This window comes from Lytechinus variegatus, chromosome 1 (assembly GCF_018143015.1).
Source record: "Lytechinus variegatus isolate NC3 chromosome 1, Lvar_3.0, whole genome shotgun sequence".
Taxonomy (NCBI): Eukaryota; Metazoa; Echinodermata; class Echinoidea; order Temnopleuroida; family Toxopneustidae; genus Lytechinus; species Lytechinus variegatus.
The window spans coordinates 60,895,063-60,917,476 of NC_054740.1; the positions used below are offsets into that span (position 1 = coordinate 60,895,063).

At 35.7% G+C, this 22,414-nt stretch overlaps 1 protein-coding gene across 1 annotated transcript; it reads right to left on the reverse strand.

The window, feature by feature from the left end:
- Nucleotides 1–2,429: 2,429 nt before the first annotated feature.
- On the reverse strand, nucleotides 2,430–20,587 carry LOC121418702 (thioredoxin domain-containing protein 5-like). The gene is made up of 9 exons (XM_041612728.1): nucleotides 20,378–20,587; nucleotides 12,016–12,106; nucleotides 11,124–11,282; nucleotides 9,250–9,450; nucleotides 8,290–8,376; nucleotides 7,576–7,749; nucleotides 6,178–6,254; nucleotides 4,962–5,094; nucleotides 2,430–3,631 (listed from the first exon to the last, which is right to left on the reverse strand). Exons 1-9 carry the CDS (start codon nucleotides 20,530–20,532, stop codon nucleotides 3,506–3,508), a joined length of 1,203 nt encoding a protein of 400 aa, XP_041468662.1. The 5' UTR covers nucleotides 20,533–20,587; the 3' UTR covers nucleotides 2,430–3,505.
- Between the last annotated feature and the right edge of the window lie 1,827 nt (nucleotides 20,588–22,414).

The following is a 22,414-nucleotide window of genomic DNA, read 5'->3' on the forward strand; positions in this document are numbered from 1 at the left end:
ATGATGCTTCCAATGTAATAATCCTTCAGGAAAAGTATCTCAAATTCTCTGAGAATTCCACACCTCATACACAAAAATTAGACAAAATAATTTAATATTCCAATTGAATTTTTATGTCATTTTATTTATGGGTATTAATAATTCCAATCACCTGTTGTCCAATGATAATCTCCCTTTTTTCTGTAGAATGTAAAATACATATATTACGTGTTTCAGAAAGGGCAAAGTATGTTTGCCCAACATGGCATCCACCACAGTATCATTCACAATACATGACATAAATAAAATACCATATCATATTCTATTCATTATTGTAGGACAGTACTGTAAAACTGAGCTTCAACAAATGAACGCAAAAAGTGACCCATTTCTAACATCACAATTCATATCAATACTACACTCATAAATCTGGCTTTTACAGCATTTACATGTATACATGAACAAGAACAATCAAATAAAATGAAGTTAGTTTTTTTGTTAGAAGGCACATGGAACAACTCACAGCATGTATACTACTAAGTTCAAGGTTTATACTTCTTGCATCTTGAGTCTAGTGACGAGAGGACACAGTTGAATTAAGTGCATATCAAAATAAATAAATGTAACACAATCTCAAGTGTTGATGATAAAGATATATTTATCTGATTTATTTGTATTTTCTTGGACATAAAAGAAACATTCCTATGCTTATCACCGACATAACACAAGACACAATAAATTGATCTGGAAGACAACAAGTACAGATTCGTTTTCCCCAGATTTTTGTAAAATTGGTGTAAAGTGTGGAAATGGGATTCCTAACCATTGGTTAGGTAGGAAAAGTAACCCTTTCGGCTTTGCCTTCATTCACATAGCATACAAGAAGGGCTATTAAAAATTAGAAAGAAATCACTCAGCCGAGACATCAATGAGCGTTTCATCACATTTTTGCTTGTAAATACTTGGAAAATGGATTTTCACTAATTGTCTTTCATGTCAATAAATTGAGCCATGCATGATGTCAGAGCATAGTTACCATTAGTAAGATATCAGTAATTGCTCTTTCATATTACAGCAATAACTTTGGAATATCAGTCCTCTAAATTTGTAATACCTATTATCAATACACACTGCAAAGTGAGCAACGTTACAGTGAACATTACTGTGCAATTAATGGAATGTTTTTCATCACACAGGGTTTTGAAAAGAGAAAAAGAATGATCTAATCTGACTGGACCTAGCAATGGCAACATTTAGAGCTATGGCCCGTATTCTGAACTCAGAATTAATTTAAACTTTAGTCTGGAGTTGCAATTTAACTATTCATAGATACCTAGGAATGATAAATAAATCAACTTTCTTCGCCATTAAATCAAGAGAAAAGACTACAGTTAACATGTACAATGTACAGGATAAACAAAACTTTTTGACATTTTTGGTTTCCCACAATTTTGGCACAGAGTTAAGCCAAGGCACAAATTTAAAACAGACTTCAGAGTACGAGCCTATTTCGGTAAACATTTTTACCTTTAAAGGTAGACATCTTGACCTTTAAAAGTGAAAAATAGGGACTAGGGTTGAAATTGCAATTCCTTTTAAAAGAAAGTACATGTAGTAGTATTAAAAATCATTAAGAGAAATGACATCAAAACAAGGGCTCAGAATGATTAAAATCCAGAATATTTCCTCTAATATCAAATTGTATTTTGAAGAAAAAATCTAGACCAAGGTTTATATATATCCATAACTGGATAATGAACATCAAAATGCATATTTTTTTAACAAACAGTGGCAATGATTAATTCCTTTTTACTGCCCTTTACTTGCAAAAAAATTCTACTAGAAAGAAAAAAAGAAAATAGGAAATATTATTTCCATTGTCATGAAAATTCACTGCATTTCATGCTATGCACTATATGCCAAATATACTTTACAAGCTGAATACCTACCCTGAACATGATTCTATTTGTTGTTAAACTTTCAAAATTCACAATCACAAAAAAATAAGGATATGAAATATTTTTATTTAATCTCTCAATGTAAAATATATCCAACAAGGAATTTTGAAGAAATGTAAGACGATTCAGACTTTTTATTAAAATTAAGATCCCATGATTTTAAATTTAACAGAAAGAATAAATCACAGGTTACAGTAAATGAATGAGGCATATGGGAAAGTTCATTTTTTTTTAATAATATAGATGAAACTTAGTTTAATTTTGATTAGTAATTATATTACTGAAATTGGTTTGAATTTTTTACTGCGACGTATGAGACCGTTGTCACCACTTATACATGCCGATTTCATACAGATTTCAACGGCTTAAGAATAACCATTCTAAAGGTTGTAACTATAAAAAAAAATTTTAGACCGTGTCATTGGGTTTTCCATTCGCATAGCGAAAAATGCAAGATTTATATAGCACTTAATGCTATTTTTGTAATGCTGAAACATTATTCATAAACGAGGTACAACAAAAAAATCAGCCTTACAGTAGCTTATAAGGCACTGAGGATAGAGGGCTCCCTTCACAGGAAGAGCAATATCAGTCTTCAAATCAAACAAAACTAGTGAGAGTAACTAAAGGCGAACATAATCTATCTTTGACACTTCCATAATATTGTACTTGATATGATGATAACGAATTCTTTATTATTTTGTTAGGCGAATTAGAAAAAAGCCCAAATTCTTTTATAAACTTGCACGCTATATCTTTACAAGACAAATGCAAAATCAATGTTCTGGTTTGGGAATTCCTCATCATATGGAGTTTCCAGTCTTTTGTATATTTCTTACTGTGTATGTTCATTCCTTTTCATTGTTATTATATATCTTAGTGTGTTTCCGTACAGCCTCATCCATTAGAATAAATTACTTTTTTTAAGTGGTGGTGACTCACTATTATGTACATCCTTTTGATTGTAAATGATTCTGTTTATATTTTGAATATTAATGCTGCCAAATAAATTGACATTCAATTTAATGGTATTTGAATGAAAAATAAATTTAACTTTAATACTGTTGGCATAAATTCGTCCAAGTTCAAGATTATTTGAGACGGGGAAATTGCACCTATGGGAAAATCAGTGAAATTCTCTCCAGCTTCCTTTAATGTCTGCATCAGCAAAAAAGTAGTCGGAAATCAAGGCACCATTATTTACTTAATTTTTTGTGTGTCTAACGCCAACTGGACCTGACCTGAATTTTTGTTGAGTTTAGTTTATTTTAGGAGACATTCTGTAAAAAAAATATGATAACTACGATATAAGTGATAAATTTGAATTCAAAAACACTTGTGACACTTCATCTCCAAGTGCTTTAGAATATTGTTAACTTAAAAAAAAACCCAGAGAGATCTGAGGCCTATTTCATCTAAGGACTTAAATATATGGTAACTTGTCCACTATGACAACTACCATGGTAACAGGGCTCAGCAGCCAATCACAATCAAGGTTATTGTCATAATTGCAAAGTTAATATAGTTGTAAGTCTTTATGAAACAGACCCCGGGACCTGATAATTTTCCTAGAGCTCTTCTTTAGGCAGTTTGGTTCTGACGTAATTTTCTAGTGCATCTAGGGTCCTGGTGCCGGAATGTTTCTCAACAAATTCACCATCTTTGAATAAAAGAAGTGTCGGGTATCCTCGGATCTGTGATGTAGGAAGATATAAATAGGCAAAGAAAGGTCAATGAATGGATCAATGCTAAATCATAATAATAATATAAAGATAATAGTAATATTCTGATTTTACATAGCTCTTAATACATCACAATAGATGTCTTTAGATGCTTTTACAAATACATATTCTACATTGATTAAATATAGATTCTATTTATATTTATTAAAACTGAACAATGGCTTACTAGTATTCCAGGGAATTCAGAATTATTCATTCTTTACAATAAAAAGAAAAAAACAAACCAATAACAATTTGTGTGTTTCATAAGCTTTGATTCTGAGAGATTGGTCGACCAAAGCGTATGTGACTTTGCACCATATATTAATCAGAGAGCTTCTTTTTCAAAGTAAAGCACAAAACTGCATTAAAAAAATACATTTTTCCTGGGATCTTACAGATAACTTTACTTATTAAAGGGGTACTCCAGGCTAAAAAAAATCATATCTAAATAAAAAGAGTAAAATTCATCAAGCAAAATGCTGAAAATTTAATGAAAATCTGATGAAAAGTACAGAAGTTCTTGAATTTTAAAGTTGAGCAATATCTTCTGAAAACTTCATTCGGTGGGCTGATGGTATCATATACCCACTTTCTTATATTTTACTGATGTTATGTAATATTTCTGCATGATATGTATGTATGTGTGTATGATATGCCTCCCTTACAATAAAATAAGTTACAGCAATGCACTACACTTAATGCACTAAATCAATCATAAATCATTTTTATTTTTTAGTTCTTGGAAGACAAAATTTGTATAAACACGATTTTCATGTAATAAAATACAGAAGAACATGTGGGGATATGACATCATCACTTTTGCTCATTGAATATTCATGAAGACATGTACAGCACTCTTTTACCGATATAATGCAAATCTTTAAACCTTTTTTCTTATTCCTTGTCTGATTTTGATGAAATTTTCAGTGTCTTTATTTGTTCAAATTATATCATTATCAGCCTCGAGTAGCTCTTTAATCCTCATTCTTATGTTATAAAATTCAAATCCTCATCAGTCATTGGCCCTCCATGATATTTTGTAAGCCTAAAGAATATGTAGGTGGCCCAAAAGCTTATAAAAAGTACGAGCTGAGTCTGTCTTTTGGCAGGAATCCTGCTATCAAAGCCCCTTTGCTTCGTTCAAGGAGGATTTCCCGTATTCCCCATTATTTTATGATGACAAGTGAGGATAGGTTATGCAAAGTCACTGGTGGGATACCTGCAAGAAAGATGCAGTTCTGACTTTTGTCAAGGTGCCTAACTGATCCATGTAATTCATTATATAGAGAGATTTTCTTACATCATGTTTCTGACAAAGAGGTTTTTCCGTCTCCTTTGTACAATCCACCTTTGCAATAGTAACGTCTTTTCTGCTGTCAAACTTCTCAGCTAGTTGATCCCATATTGGTGATAGCTTCTCGCAGTGTGGACACCTGAAATGTATCAAACGTATATACCTCATCATCACCATCACAATCAGTGGTTCATCATCATCATCATCTCATCATCATGATATCATCATAAGAAATGATTCATCATCATTATAAACAATAATTCATCATCGTCATCATCATCATACTCAATGATTCATCATCATCATCTCAATCAATGATTCATCATCATTATCATCATCATCATCACTATCATCATCATCATCACATCATCATCATCATCATAAGCAATGATTCATCATCATCCTCATCATAAGCAATGATTTATCATCATCATCACAATCAATGATTCATCATCACCATTATCATCATCATCATCTCAGCATCATCATCATAAGCAATGATTCATCATCATCACCATCATCATCATTATCATCATCATCATCATCATCTCATCATCAGCATCATCATAAACAATGATTCATCATCATCAACATAATCAATGATTCATCATCATCAGCATTATCATCAACATCATACCATCATCATCATCACCATATTCATCATCATCACCATCATCATCACCGTCATCATCATTATCACCATCATCATCATAATCAATGATTCATTATCATTTCAGAATTATCCCTCTTACACAGGGTTAATACATACCAACCTTACTGCTTTCATACTTCACCATATCTTTCCACGTAACCATTAGAATTCCTTTTCCACTTAAGCCAACTTCCAAATCACATGATCATTTCACAGGTTCATTACTTCCCTCCTCAACACAAAGGCCATCCATATCAAACCACTTCCTCAACAGTTTCTTCTTAGCCTAACCTTTCAATGAGCTCACTTATGTTCTTGTAAATAGATATTTGAACACCACATATGTTAAAAAAAGTGAATAAATAAACTGGGACAGACTTAAAGAGAAAGTTCACCCTGACAACATATTAGTTTTCATAAAAAGCAAACAATTTTTTTTAATAGGGTTGAATGTAAACTTACATAAAAATCTAATTTGGGCACGTTAGTCTGTACATGTACTGCAATTTTTTCATCATTTCTTTTAAAACAGATTATAAAATAACCACTTACTACAAATGAACAACTCACCATGGGGCATAAAACTTTACAAAAGATGTTCCTTTTGCTGTCTGGGTTAGGAAATTGTTTGTTGACAAAACTGCCACCTACAAATATCAAACAAAGAGAAAGAAATATGTAAATAATGCGCTAAATAATCACCAATGATCATTTCATAGTGAACATCATTTACCACAAGAAAGGATCACCAGTTGTTCTTAAAGTCACTTTTTACTTAAAAACAGCTTGATGAAACAGCCCCCATGATCAAATTGCAAGATATATGCCTGATTTGGTGACACCAAATAGATTTGCAATTAATAATAATAACAATAGGCATTTATATAGCACCATCTATCTTGAAATATTCTATTCTGAGGAGCATTGTTATTATTACCACGGCTTTAGCTCGAGCTGCCTTTCATTGGTCATGCATTCAAGGAATTAATCCTGCCGGGTACCCATTCACCTCACCTCGGTCAAAGGCAGCACAATGTGGATAAATTTCTTGCTGAGGGAAATTACGCCTTGGCTGGGATTTGAATTGATAACAATTGATAATAAGTTTCTTGGAATACCCCATTAGACTCCCAAGTTTGACAAAGGTACAGATGAAATTTACACTTCTCAAAATTCAAGCAGCATTTGCAGGGTGGTGTTTCCCTTTTTTGTAAGTCTTTCAAACGACTGGTGACCTTTTCTTTGGTCCTAAGTCTGACAAGTTAGTCTTAATCATTTTTATTTCAATCAACTACAGTTAAAATCCCATCAATCTAAGTTTTAAGTCTCATTTTTATACATCACCTGAATGGAATATTTAATATATTTCAAGTTTGATAAGGGTTAGCAGGGTTAGACCAGGGCCCTGTCTTACAAACAGTTGCGCTTGATCGGATCAATTACAACTATGGACGGCCAGCAACGTCAACATCTCTTATGCACCTTTTTGCGAAATATTTTCTAACTATGATGTATATTCATGCATTCATTGTTTTCTTGATAATTCACTGTGCTTCTCTTTGTTTAGATTTACATTGTTCAAATTTCCTGTAGAATAAATAATGACGCTGATGGACTTCCATAGAGTTACGATTGATTGGATCAATCATAACTCTTTGTAAGATGGGGCCCTATTCTATCTAATCTACTCACATCAAGTAGAGACTTTGTTAAAACAAAAAAAGATTTAGAATAGGGTCTACCTCACTTTGGCACAATACGGATCACTAGTAATGACTAGAAAATAATTTGTAGGGTTACCAACAGCTTTATGAACCGACCCCTTGGGTACTGTAACATAAAGCTTGGTGATTGATCTAGGGCAATTTTACAATTGATCACACACAACTGTCAATGGAATCAATTGAAGAAATCAGCGCTAGGATCAAATTGTTAAGCTTTATGTTACTGGGGCCCAGGTCCCCTCACCTTAGATTCAACAGCCCGCTGTTCTTCTGGAGGTTGCTCTTTGACAGGTACTGGTTTGATGGCATCCTCAGAGCCAGGAAGAGGTGCTGTACGTTCTTGATTCGGGGTCTTGGTCATCTTACTCACATACTCCTTCAAGGCTACATGGTCACGACCACCATTATAAGAATCAACCTAGTATTGTGATGAAAGAAAGATCATCCAATTGATCATTACTATACCACTATCAAAACTACAAATAACTGCAGCTTCTATTACTACTACTACTTCTACCACTAAGGAGGAGAAGGAGGAGAATGAGGTAATACTGACTAGTAAACATATTCTTGTGACATTAACCAAATGTTTCATGTTTAAAAAAAATCAAAACCGGGTTGTGAACTGAACACGGAATCTTACTGATCAATCGAGCTGGCTCCATGAAATATGCTGGTAGCCAAGAACATATAACAAGGCCATCATCAGAAAAGGGCCATCTGCCACTCTTGATCAGGATCCGGTATTTGAACAAAGGAACTAACCTTACCTGTAACACCCGATCCTGTAACACAAAGGTTAGCGATTGATCTTATGCTTGATTTTTACGATTGATTGTACATTGTAGTCAATGGAATCAATCATAGAAAAATGTTCTACGATCATTGCTGAGCTTTGTGTCACAGGGCCCTGATGGTCTATGAAACAAAAAAAAGTGGAATATTGTAGAAAACTTACTGCCTCTCCATCCTTAAAGAACTTGAGAGTTGGATAACCCTTGATACCATACTGTTCACATACTGATCTGTGTGCTGTACAATCAACCTATAAAATCAATATTAAAGGGACACATAAAATGATACTTCCATTTGCCTTCTTATTTTTTTCAAAATATATACGTAAAACATTCCTAATTGATCTAAATTGTATTCTTAACAATTACTGTTCAATTCTTTAATTGTAAAACGTTGATCTACAGGTTGATGATTAAGTACCCACTTTTTAAATGTTGATATCACTTTATTGACCCTAAAATGACCTTTGACTGTTGCCTAGTGACAATAAATTACATTCAACCATTAACCCATGCTTGATATCCATCATCTGAAAATTTTATGGAATTCGGATTTATACTTGATACCACAATATGATCCAAGTTCAATGACCCTAAATGACTTTTGACCTTGATCACATGACCTGCAATGAAATAATGCCATACAATCAGTGACATTTGATTACCCTTATGTACAAGTTTTATGAAAAAGGTCCATTTTACTTTCTAAGTTATGATGATGTCGGAAAAGTGGCAACTAAAGTTTTGCTCTGCTACGCAAGCGAGACGAAAATGGGATATTTTGCATCATTTTACAAGGGTCCAAAATACTTTCAGTCACAAAGGCCTGTGTTCTTGATAGACATTTCAACTGTGCCATGGTACAAAACCATAGACTATACAGATTTTTCGTACATAATTATGCTTGGTACCTCATCAAATACACTAAGAAAAATCCATTTTAATGCTCGCTTTTGGTAAAGGGTGCTTATCAACTATTCAGATCTCCTGTTAAATGTGTACCAGTACGTATTGGCATTTAAGCATGACTATTAGCCACACTAAACTCTGTGTAAAACGCCCCAGGCCCCATGCAGTCAGTACAAAAAAGCCTTGTCATCGCTACTCGTGACTTTATAACATACCTTTGCAATCTTGACAAAGTCGCTATGCTGGAATCCTTGGGCAAGTTGTTCCCATGTTGGGGCAAGTCGCTTGCAGTGGCCGCACCAAGGGGCGTAAAACTTGATAAAGTGATGTCCTTTGCTGACATGATCCTTGAAGGTAGCTACTGTGAGTTCATAGAGGCCATTCTTGGCTTCAGGAGGCTGTGGAACACCAGGTTCCTATCAGAAATAAAGCAAATTATGCACAGAAAAAAAGTTACACAGGGAAACCAAATACGAAAATAGTATTTTGTGTTAAGAGAAAGTAGAAACATGCATATCATCATCTGTCCCCCATTGCATAAAACCATAACAGGGATTAATTTTTGCTTTAAAAATTTGAATAGCATTGTTGGTCATATCAGAACAGTCCTAATAAAATATGCTATACAAAACGCTTTATGCATAGCAGTCTTTCAAAAATGTGGAGCAAATTGCGATGCAATACCATGAAAATAATTTCCTGTACAACCTTTGCCATCCAATTGTAACTCGCATGGAATCCTTGATTTTAATTGGCTGTTAGTGTTGATCATTGTTACCTGTACCATGGTAGTTATTGTACAACGCCTACTTAGCTTGTTGTACGCGATCAAATGGGAGGCTGAATGTCACACATTCGTACCGTTGCACACAAGACGTACCATCCAAAATGTACCGTCCAAAATGTACCATTGCACGGCTTTAGGAGGTGATGTCACAATGCGATTTCATTGAATAAGGTGACAATGCGCGTACAGCCCGCTGGCTTAATGCGCAATGCTGTCCAAGATCATGTGCGCTTGTGGGATTTTGCTTTTCGCTTTCAATATTTTTGCTCCCTTTTCATAGATTACTGGAGGGAAAAATTCTTGGTTTTTTTCTTCATATTTTCGCTAGATTCCGAGGCGTTGTACAACACAAAAAGCGAATATTCTTATTCGTGCAATGGTGCGAGATTTCGCATTCGGTGAAAGAAAGAAACGCTCTATTCAACTCGGCTAACGCCTTGTTGAATAGAGCATCTTTCTTTCACCTCATGCGAAATCTCGCACCATCGCACTCATGCCTATTCACTATTTGTATACCATCGCATGGCAAAATTACCATAATGGTAACTTTTATGCAACGGGCCCCTGGATTCCCTAAAACAAACAGGAATTATTTCCCATGAAACGGGTCAGTCTTATGCCATGAAGCAAATATTGTTGACATAATAATACATTATAAACACCCTTTATGCATTTAATTTTTCTTCATCACAGATTAGCTACAAGACACACCATAGACTTCCTACATTTCAAATTATTCTACATGGGGAAAATTCACCCTGATGTAAGTTTGTTTTAATAAATACAGAAATAAAAATAAATGCATTAGTGAAAGTTAGACAAAAATCCATTAAATGACAAAAAAGTTTAAGAATTCTGTGACATCAAAAATGAGCAGCTGCCCTGTATTGATGTGACATGAATTCCATGAAATGGAATTTTCTCATTAAGAATGAAAATGAATGTTCAATGGACGGACCATATCATCGGACACACCATATCATACCCCATTCTACATGGGGAAAATGGGAATTCAGGGAATTCATATTACATGACAAAAAGGTTACAAATTTGAAAAGTTCATAACTGTCTTATCTTTGATGAACTTTAATACATCAAACATTCATTTCTAGATCCACCCTCAATCGCCACACCCTACAGTTAAAATTCCAACGGGTGTATTTGGAGGATCAAATACTAATTACCAGCATTTATCTCTAATTTTTCTGCTTTTATTATTTGAAATCAAATGATTGTTGCAGTGAACTTCTGTTTTTACATATGAATCACGTGATACCCCAACCAATAGAATCAATACCATACCTGTGGGTTTAGCTCATCCTCTATGTATTTCTCCAATGTGGCGAGATCTCTCTTTCCCTTATACTTCAATGGTTCTTTGTCTTTCTTGTAAAGCTTGAGAGTGGGGTATCCAGTAACACCATGGTCAGAGCAGAGAGAAGTCTCGACTGTGCAGTCAACCTGGTCAAGAAAAAATACCAATAATAATAATTATGATAATAATAATAGTTCTCTTTTACCCAGGATAGCCATTACAGCCGTTAAACCTTATTTAGCTGGGGGGGGGTCAATTTTACACCCCTCCTCTACAAATTTTGTCACTATGCTGCTGGGAGGAATTTTTGGATCATGCCCCGTACTGACTTTTTACTTTCAATTCTTACACATTTTTTGCGACCTAATTTGGGACAACCAGGTACAGGGTTCTGAAATAATGCAACATTACATTTTGGCATTTGTTTTGTAGATGTTTTTTAGAAATGTAAAAATTGATATTTTCACCAAAAAAATTGCCATTCTACTAGCTATATAAAGGGAATTAAAGACGCAAACATACACAAAAAACAAATTCAGAGCAAATTTCATATGTTTATATGCATAATCAACAAAGATATAAAAACATTTAATTTTTTGAAAATTTTACTATATATATTCTTATAGTTTACAACTGGCTCTATGCGCATGCAAATTTTTGCGGCGATCATGCACTCGGCGGCCAAGATCTGAAGGGGTGGGTCAAATACACTGGTTAGAGTAGGGTAAAATATATGTGTCATAGTCAAATACCGGTAGTTTGTTTTAATCAAGGTAATTTACAAGCACAAGCAGGAGTAAAATATAATCTGCAATCCCAACTCAAAATTATTCTTGAACAAACATTCAACGATGTATGTCCAAAGGAACTGAATCTTACCTTAGCAATAGTTACAATGCTGTCTTCAGCAGTGTTGTATTTTTCACTCAGTTGAGTCCAGACTGGAGCTAACTTCCTGCAATGCCCACACCTATAAGGTAATCATTGGAGATTGAAAAAAAAATGTGATTGAGAGATTCCAATGTTCAAATTCGTATCCTATTCATTTTCAACCGAAAAAGTATAGATGACATTCATACAAAAAAAATATAAATTAAGATAAGTACATGTTTAATCTTCTTTTCCCATATCAAAACATATCAAAAACACATTCCCAACAACAATTGTTATCTGTGAAAATGAAGGAATCTGCTAAAAAGCAAATGCTTGCAGTTTGTGGACCCCCGAAAAAATCAAGTAGTATTTGTCTACCAAGACTGGAAAAAGTAAAACAAAAAAAAAGTAATAAAATGGAACATAAAACAACACAAGAATTTTTTTTTAAAGAATTTTTAAAAAATGCAATACAAGCAACTAAGATGTGAAAAGAAATATATAATGCACAGCCTTCTGGCCGCAATTGAGTTCTGTTTAATTCTATTCAATCATATTCTAAATACACAGCCATGTGAAAGGGGTGAAGATGGTAATTTACAAAGAGTAAACAAAGGGTTATTAATTTGTGGCTGCTTGTAGATAAAGACACCATCTGTTGCCATCATCAAACCATGGAACTACTGAAGCTCCATGGTCAAACAAACCAATACAGTATTTACACAGGCCTCTCCAACAAAAATATACCTTTATCTACTAGACATGATTGTCTTAAACTAGCACATCAATGATGTGGAGCTCATCCGGCATCTCACAACACAATTTAACACAATTTTCATTTCAGCCCAGTTGACACTGTAGTGAATTATATTGGTGACATAAATTGAGGATATAGAATTGAAATTGATGAAGAAATGACATAGAAGCATTTATCATGATCTATGAATAAATTTCATATGAATTAAGTATTAATTATTATCTAGTCAAAGTTTCTTAACTCTGTGTAGAAACTTGGTGAACGGTAGCTCTCAGATGGAACAAAAATAACCAAAATCAATCAACAAATAAGTAAGCAATTTTTGTGAGTTTTGAAAATATATGAATAAATAGCAGATTCAATGAGTTTCAAAATTCTATGTTTAAATTTTGTATCACCACCTCGAGCTATCATATAAAGCAAACAAAACTGAAATTGATCAACAAATGAAGAAAAAAAATTTTTTTTGTGATTTATGAATAAATTTTGCATAAATTAGAATAATTTTCCAGACAAAATTTCAAAATTTTGTGTACAAGTTTGGTGAACCTCATGCAGCTCTACCAGATGGAAGAAAAAAAATCAAAATCTGTCAACAAATAAAGAAGAGGAATTTTCTGTGATTTATGAATACATTTTGCATAAATTAGCATAGATAATTTTCTACTGAAAATTTTCAAAATTCTGTGTAGAAGTTTGGTGGGCCTCATGAAGTTCTACCGGATGGAAGAAAAAATATCAAAATCTGTCAACAAATAAAGAAGAAGAGGCATTTTCTGTGATTTCTGAATAAATTTTGCATAAATTAGCATAAGTAAATCTGTCAACAAATAAAGAAGAGGAATTTTCTGTGATTCATGAATACATTTTGCATAAATTAGCATAGATAATTTTCTACTGAAAATTTCAAAAATCTGTGTAGAAGTTTGGTGAACCTCATAAAGTTCTACATGTACAAGATGGAAGAAGAAAAAAAGTAAAAATCGGTCAACAATTAAAGAAGAAAAAGCATTTTATGTGAAATTTATAAAAATATGAATAAATTAGCATAAAAATTGTTCTGGTCAAAATTCTGTGAAGAAGTTTGGTGAACCTCATGAAGCTCTACCAGATGGCAGCAAAAAAATCAAAATCGGTCAACAAATAAAGAAAAAGGAGCATTTTTTGTGAATTTTGAAAAATGTGCATAAATTAGCATACATGTATTTGATGAATTTCAAAATCTGTGTAGAAGTTTTGAATGCCCCACCTAGTGCTATCATATAAAGCAAACAGAATTGAAATCGCTGATGTGGTTTGAATTGAAATCGGACTTGAAGTGGCGAAGTAGTAGCATTTTGAAATTGTGGACGGACGACGGACGCCACGCCACGGCACAAGCTCATCTTGCCCTTCGGGACGGATGAGCTAATCATAGATGGTTAATAGTATGTTGTTTGTGGTTCAATGGAAGTGTTATTAGGGAAATGTCATTACATAATTAAGTAAAAAATAAAATACACAGATTGTGCATACCTGTAATAATACTTTCATAAATTCACTTAACAAAGAGAGGCAAAAGCTTGCTTCATTCTGATTTTTAAAAAAATCTCATTTTGGTTCTTGAAAATGGGCTAATTATAGGCTTTAAATTGTCCAAGTATCACATAACTACAAGAACTATTTTCAAAACAATGAAGATGTAAACAAAAATTTACAAATGAATGAGGGCTGGTTTCAATGACCAAAGTATAGTGTGAATCTGTACTACTGTAACACATGAAGTATGGATGAACCCAGCATGTCTTAGGTTGAAATCACAACTCAGAGCGGCGACCGACCAATAAGTAGCCTGCTCAGGAGCCTCTGGAATTTAGGCATCATCAAAGGATTTTTGTAGAAGTCAAGCAGGCTGTAAAAATACTTAGCGGTGGACGAGCAGTGTCCGGTTGATTAATCCATTACTCAAGGCTAAATCTGGGTCAAATCAGGGAACTTATCTGTTTGGCGTCCGTGCAGTGATCGGCTGATGACGCACCGAATCCGAGGCAGTCCCCCACCGGCCGCCGGCCTATTTTTAGGTAATCGCCTGTCCGCCAATCTTGAATTCGCCGAGAGATCATCGACCAATGATCGCTCAACAGCTGTTGATTCAACTAGTTCAATTTTTGACCTAAATCATTCGACGGCGACCACTCGATTACGTCGGAGCCCAGACAGTGACCAAGTAGGCGCTGAGCGTATTTCGTGCAGTGAGTGAAAAGTGAGCAGACGCCGCCAGAATGTTAACTCAGCACCAAATCTTGAGCGGTGACCAAGCAATGCCCCAAAAACCAGCAGTGCCCAGATGAAATTGGCTTAAACCTCGCAGCTCAAGCAGGCTAAATTTTGGAGTTGTGACCTTAGCCTTTAATATGTACTATGTACAGTGTCATTTTACAATGTACAGCCCTGGGGGGCACTCAAATTTTTTTTATGGGGGTGTGCCTCCCTAAACTCTGAAATGGGTGTTTAAGAAACTGACCACAAAGATAAAATACAAGGTCTTGGGAACTTAATATATCCCGGGCGAGTGTGAAAAACAGGGTCTACGGAACGAGATCACGGTACAGTGGCTACCGTGCACGCTAGCACTGTCGATGTATATGTGGGCGCTAGCGGTGCATGGAGCTGCTAGCAGAGGGAGTTGTGGAGCCGTGCATGCAGCATGCTGGACAATTTTTGTAGGGCTAGGGAACTGAGATGTTTCCCAACAGGGGTCTTGCGAGCGGGGTGGGGTGGCTTCTGAATGGAATTTTTGTGATTTGGAGTACTTAGAGAACTGAAAATTAGGTCTGAAAAGGGGGTCATCAAAGCGGCACGTCGCCGTACCAAAAATATGTGTGCCCCCCCTCCCCCGGTATACAGCTTAGCTGTGCATAGTTGAACGATACTGTGTAGGAGTTACACACAATATAAAGTGGTCAACATAGCAAACAGACTTTCTGAATTTGAAAAAAATAGCATAAACTAAATGTATGCGTCTCCAAGGTACTTATCAAAATTAGGCTAATAAATCGCTTGGTGTATTGATATTTTTTATCCTATATTGCAGTGAGTTTCAGGATTCAAACATACATCTTTCATCTCAGTTTGAGATTTTTTTTATCATTTAAGTCCTTGTCACTAGTATGATTTCATTTAAAAATTATATATGGTTCCCATTTCATTATCATCATAGTAACAATTATTCATAATAAAAATTCAAATGCTATTATTTGTTAAATAATAATTTTTATCTATAAATTGTTTTTCAAAACGGCATTTTGTAACATCGCTCATCGAAGCTACGATATAACGAAGTGGTGCAAGTGTGAAGCCGATTGTATGTATTTGTGGTGTTTACGAATGAATCGAGGGATCTACACGAGATCGGTCTGGTTTTTCATATTCATACCAACAGACTTTTCGCACCTTCATACGCATCAGGCGTATGAAAGTGTATAGATAAATAAAATCCAACAAATTTACATGATTTCTAGTTCTAAACTAGGAAATCGATCCGTGTTTGCATCTCGCTTAGGCATGTATGCCAACCATGTCAAGGCTCCGTGATGTAAAAGTATACGTAAAAATATTTCAAGAATATCATCACAGAGTCTTCAAGACTACATCGTATCACGCACCGGAGACAGAGCAGCCGCCTACTAGGGAATGCTATCGCGTTCTTGACCACCGCGATTGCTATCGGCCAATTTTCGCGTTTGGGTGTTTTACTCAAATTTAAACTAGTTTGCTCGCTGAAATGGGAACCAGCGTGTACAACTTTATGGGGAGTTTTCCACGCTGGTTTCCATTTCAACGAGAATAAAAAAAGGTGACAAATCAATCTTTCTGATCTCAGCTCTTAGAAGCAGCGAGCCAGCTGCGCCTGCAGTGAAGCAGCACAGTGAGCAAGCGTGAAATTAGGTAGGTCATGTCCAGACCAAAAGCTTTTGGTCTCTGTTATATTGGTTGTTCTGCGTTGGCTCCACTCACCCATTACAGAGACTAAAGTTCTAACTCGATCTGTACAGGGACTCAATGGCCATATTAAGTTTGGATGAACCAAGGAAGTGGGAGTTGCGCGACAGCCAAAGTAAGTCACTGTTTTTTTCCTTTATCTTTTCCAGTTTTGGGGCATTTCAGGCCAAAACCACTCAGTCAATGAACAAGGTTATGATATAACCTTGTTCTCAGTTATATCTCCATGTGTGGCAAAATAAGGGTGCCAATGTTTGGCTTATTTTCTCTCTTTGTTTGGGGCAAATGCCTGATTTTTTTACACTGACAGTTTCCATTACACCTATTATTCATACAACTTGGCTCTTATTTAAATTTGACACTTTGAATAATTTTTTTCTTAATTAAAAATAGAGATCAAAACAGCACACACTTTAAACAAGTGGAATGCCTCTGGCCGTCTCGCCTGCATCGCGCAGTTCAATATAGCAGCAGTGCTGACTTTGAAAACTACTCTAACTCGCACAAGATGTTCAGTGATACATGGTTACTCTTATGTCCACTTTTTATGAACTAGACCAATAAACTTACAGAGATATGATGGTTATTCAACAAAAAAAACCCAACATGGCCAAAGTTCATTGACCTTACATGACCTCTGACCTTGATCATGTGACCTGAAACTCGCACAGGATGTTCAGTGGTACTTGATTACTCTTATGTACAAGTTTCATGAATCAGATCCATAAACTTTCAAAGTTATGATGGTAATTCAACAGATACACCCAATTCGGCCAAAGTTCATTGACCTTTGACCTTGGTCATGTGACCTGAAATGCGCACAGGATGTTCAGTGATACTTGATTACTCTAATGTCCAAGTTTAACAAACTAGACCAATAAACTTTCAAAGTTATGATGGTAATTCAACAGATACCCCCGATTCGGCCAAAGTTCATTGACCCTAAATGACCTTTGACCTTAATCATGAGACCTGAAACTTGCACAAAATGTTCAGTGATGCTTGATTACTATTATGTCTAAGTTTCATGAAGCAGATCCACAAACTTTCAAAGTTATGATGGGAATTCAACAGATACCCCCAATTCGGCCAAAGTTCATTGACCCTAAATGACCTTTGACCTTGGTCATGTGACGTGAAACTCATGCAGGATGTTCAGTGATACTTGATTAACCTTATGTCCAAGTTTCATGAACTAGGTCCATATATTTTCTAAGTTATGATGACATTTCAAAAACTTAACCTCAGGTTAAGATTTTGATGTTGATTCCTCCAACATGGTCTAAGTTCATTGACCCTGAATGACCTTTGACCTTGGTCATTTGACATGAAACTATAATAGGATGTTCAGTAATACTTGATTAACCTTATGGCCAAGTTTCATGAACTAGGTCCATATACTTTCTAAGTTATGATGTCATTTCAAAAACTTAACCTCAGGTTAAGATTTGATGTTGACGCCGCCGCCGCCATCGGAAAAGCGGCGCCTATAGTCTCACTCTGCTATGCAGGTGAGACAAAAATCATAAAAATATCACTTTTGTGACCAAAATTACTAGTTTCCATACAGTTGCAATTCAATTTTCATTAGTAACTTAGAATAATTTTTGCATTGACCAGAGCACTCAAAAACTTGAATTTTGGGCATATTTTTGTCTACGCCCTCTATTGGTGGAAAGTAGTATGGCAAGAAATTTTTCATTTTTTGATCTCTATTTTTAATTAAGAAAAAAATTAATCAAAGTGTCAAATTTAAATAAGAGCCAAGTTGTATGAATAATAGGTGTAATGAAAACTGACAGTAGCTGGTTTCAGACCGCCTCGAAGTTCGTCAGTTCCAGGTATTCTCTGATCGGGAAATTTACCCCGATCAGAAAATACCAGGTATTTTGTAATGTGAAAGCAAACTACGCGTAATTTCCCCGAAAGAAAATACCCGCTAAATAGTAGGTACTTGGCAAAATTACGAGAACTTTCGCGGGGATTTTTCCAAGGTCGCATGTATTTTGGCGATGTGAAAGCAATTTACGGGAACTTTTAGCCCAGCGTGTCGTTTGGCACGGGTGCCGTGGGTGGCTGCTGGGCTGTAGTGATTTTGAATCTCGCGCCTTGCCTGCTTATCAGACCATACTGCGCATGCTCGTAACTTCAGGAACTTATCCCGGAAGGGTATTTTCGGGGCGGTGTGAATGCAGGGAATAATGGGTATTTTTTAGCCTAAAAAAGTTCTCGTAATTTAACAGGGATTCTTCTGATCGAGGCGGTTTGAAACCACCTAGTGTAAGAAAATCAGGCATTTTTCCCATAGAAAAAGAGAAAATAAGCCAAACATTGCCATTGATTTTGCCACACATGGAGATGTAACTGAGAACAAGGTTATATCATAACCTTGTTCATTTGAATGAGTGGATCCCATAAGACTCCGTGTAGGAATGAGATTCCCACAATCCAAGTCAGGCTTAATCAACACTAATCCGTTAGGTTTGGAGCCCAAATTCACATAAATAGGCCCAAACCATATTAACCCCCCGTTAGTATTAATTTAATTATGTTTAGGGTCTATTAAATAATTAGTACTAAATTTGAAAAAACATAAGAGCACGAGCGTAACTTATTTAGAATCTTTTGTTATCGATAACAAGATACCACACGCGTGTAGAGCTGCAGTCAAAGATTTTAAAAATACTTGCATCGGCTAGCGATTTGCGTGCTGTCGCCAAGCAGAAGACAAAGATTTGCGTGCTGTCGCCAAGCGGAAGACAAAGAAATCAAGATGGCGACGTAAACACGGCCGTAAGCTCTTCCCATCTTTTCATAACAAATCTCTCGTTTTTTTAATGAATTCTTCTTTAAAAATGAAATCAATATCGCAGAAATGTTGGAAATGAATTTGGACCCCATGTACATGTTTTAGGGCTAGATCTTTTAGAGGGAAAGTAGAATTCTCGGGGGAGAAAGTTTCTGGTTTTGTACCCGTATGTGGGGAAATATAGGTAGGAGTACCAGGCGTTAGTGGGGAGTGACCATACGTACAGTATATGACTTTCACTCCCCAAAACGCCCCAGGCTAGTATGGTAGTGGATCGTATTACCGAACACTTTTCATGAATTTGATCATATCAAACACATTGTTCCAATTAAATTCACCATAAATACACAAATACCTACAAACTATAAATATGAAGAAATTTTGCCGAAATTGTTTTTCATTTTTACAACATCAGCTTCCAATTGGACCTCTCTTCACAATTGAAATATTTTGGTCACTTGAAAAAGGTATCGTATTACCGAACGTGTGTTTTCTATGGGAAAAGTTGGGAAAACAACAAAGTCACTGATGGGCTTTTTTGACCATATTTTATTGTTTTGAGGATATAAAGGCTTCGAAATTGTGCTTTTGATCGTTTTTCATCATTTTTCTATTCAAGTTTCCTTTGGAAGGATGTTGCAAAGGTTTGAGCGTAGGCCTATTTGATTATTTTCTGACGCATATGATGCGCGCGTTCGGTAATACAAGGCCGGTCGGTAATACAATCACTCACTATACTGGCGTACCGGTACGGTACACAAACATGGAAACGAACGTGTGGGACAAGTTAACAAGCAAAGACGAAAAGAGAGCCGACATACCACGGGGCAAAAAACTTGACAAAATGATCCTTTTTGCCTATTTCTTCTTTAAACGTAGAGGTGTCATAGTTACGCTCGGAAGACGACCCCTCCTCTTCTCCATGAACCAAATTCAGGCCAATTGTGACCAAAACAATGATAGAAAAATACTTCATGATCTTATCGTCAGCTCACACCGTACCGCTCACAAAGACACAAATCCACTTTTGTAACGTTAGAAATGCATCAAGGAGACAAGTGATATTAAAAAAAAAACATTTGGTCTTAACTGGTTTTTAAAAGATTCTTTTCATAAGACAAAAATAAAACTTATATGATCATCATAAAAAGGCAGTAGCATGTAATAAATCTTTCTCACTCTCTATTTTTTTAATTTCAGACGGGTGAGTACTGTGACCAAAAACTTAAAATACTTGTTTTATTTGTAAAAAAGTTTTTCGTTTCTATAACCACGCCCACCAGTTCGCCCAATCAAAATGACACGTGTGTAAAAGTTATTTGTCCAATACTCGTATGAGAAAGAGGTGCAAAGGGGGCAAGTTGGGGAGTGTGTTGGACTGTTGGTACAAATAGTCACTCTCTAAGCTCTGTTGAATCTTTAATTGAAATTTGAATTGAAGTATATTCTTCTAATACAGATATACATCTAATATATGAATAACTTACTTCAAAGTATCATATATACCTATTATAATATCTAAGAATACAGAAGGGGATCCATCTCCCGATCCATCTTTTGCCATGTGGAACAAAACAAGTATATGATACTTATTCACTTCGAAAGGCCGCTCGGATCGGAGAGCTGAGAGGTGAGAAGGGGGGGGGGGGCTCTAAGGCCTTTTGAAAATAACAATACTGCACACGCTGAATGCTTGGTGAAATGTTTTAGATTTAAGGACTGTTTATCGGGAATTGTATTGAAGATTTTTCACTAATCAAAATATTTACCCCCCCCCATGGAATTTTTAAGCACTGTTTGACATGTAAGACAAGAAACATATATCACTAGATAATGCGAACGCAAAGTGCTGACTGAATTCTAATTGGCTCTCCTATACTTTTGGCTCATGTCATCCAGAGTGATGTGCACATCAGGGGGGGGGGGGGGCAGTCAAATATATTTCTGTACACACGCGTGACCAAAGAGGTGTAAGGGTATCAAAAACACCGATTTTCAAGAAAAAGGGTGGTTTTGAAAGACTGGTCAACGGTTAATCACCGGTCAAACGTATTTAGGGTATGTTTATTCTCCCAAGGTTTTTTTTTAAAGACTAGCCAAACGTGTTTAGGGAATGTTTTTTCCCCAAAACTTTTTCCCCGAGGTCGTATTTTGGCGACAACTTGTTTAGGGGCCAAAATAAAAGCCCGTGAAAAACTTGTTTAGGGGGTTATATTGCACACGGAGAAAAACTCGTTTAGGGTGTGTTTGGAAATTCCTTGGTCATGGGTGGATTCAGCAATATATTTGACTGCCCCCCCCCCTGGGGTGCACACTGGCCGAGAACACAAAACAAATATGAAGATCTAGAAATATCTCTCCCCATCTCCCCTTCTTTCTCTTTCTATCTGTCTATCTCTCCCTCTCTCTCCCTCTCCCACCCTTTCTCTCTCCCCTCCCACTTTCGCTCGACCCCAAACACATATAATTCTTCCACACAATCATTTTGCCATTTCTCAACACATTATAGTCAAACTGCGTTCACCATGTTTACTAATTATAAGTTTTATGAAGTTTTTATGAAACTCTTGTAATAATGCAGATATATCTAGTTCATACAGAAACAACAGCACATGTATACGTAAGAACATGAAATGAAGCCTGCAGCTGAACTGAGCAATGTAATGTAATTTTGGCAAACATAATCATTTTAGGCAATTATGACGTGTATAAACTATGACAGTTAAATGATTATGAAATTTATTAACATTGACGGGAAGTAGATAATAGACACTGATACAAAAAAAATAGCCCAACTTGCATGATAAGTACACAAAAAACCCTAAGAGGGCGGAAAATCCTATTTTAATTAAACAATT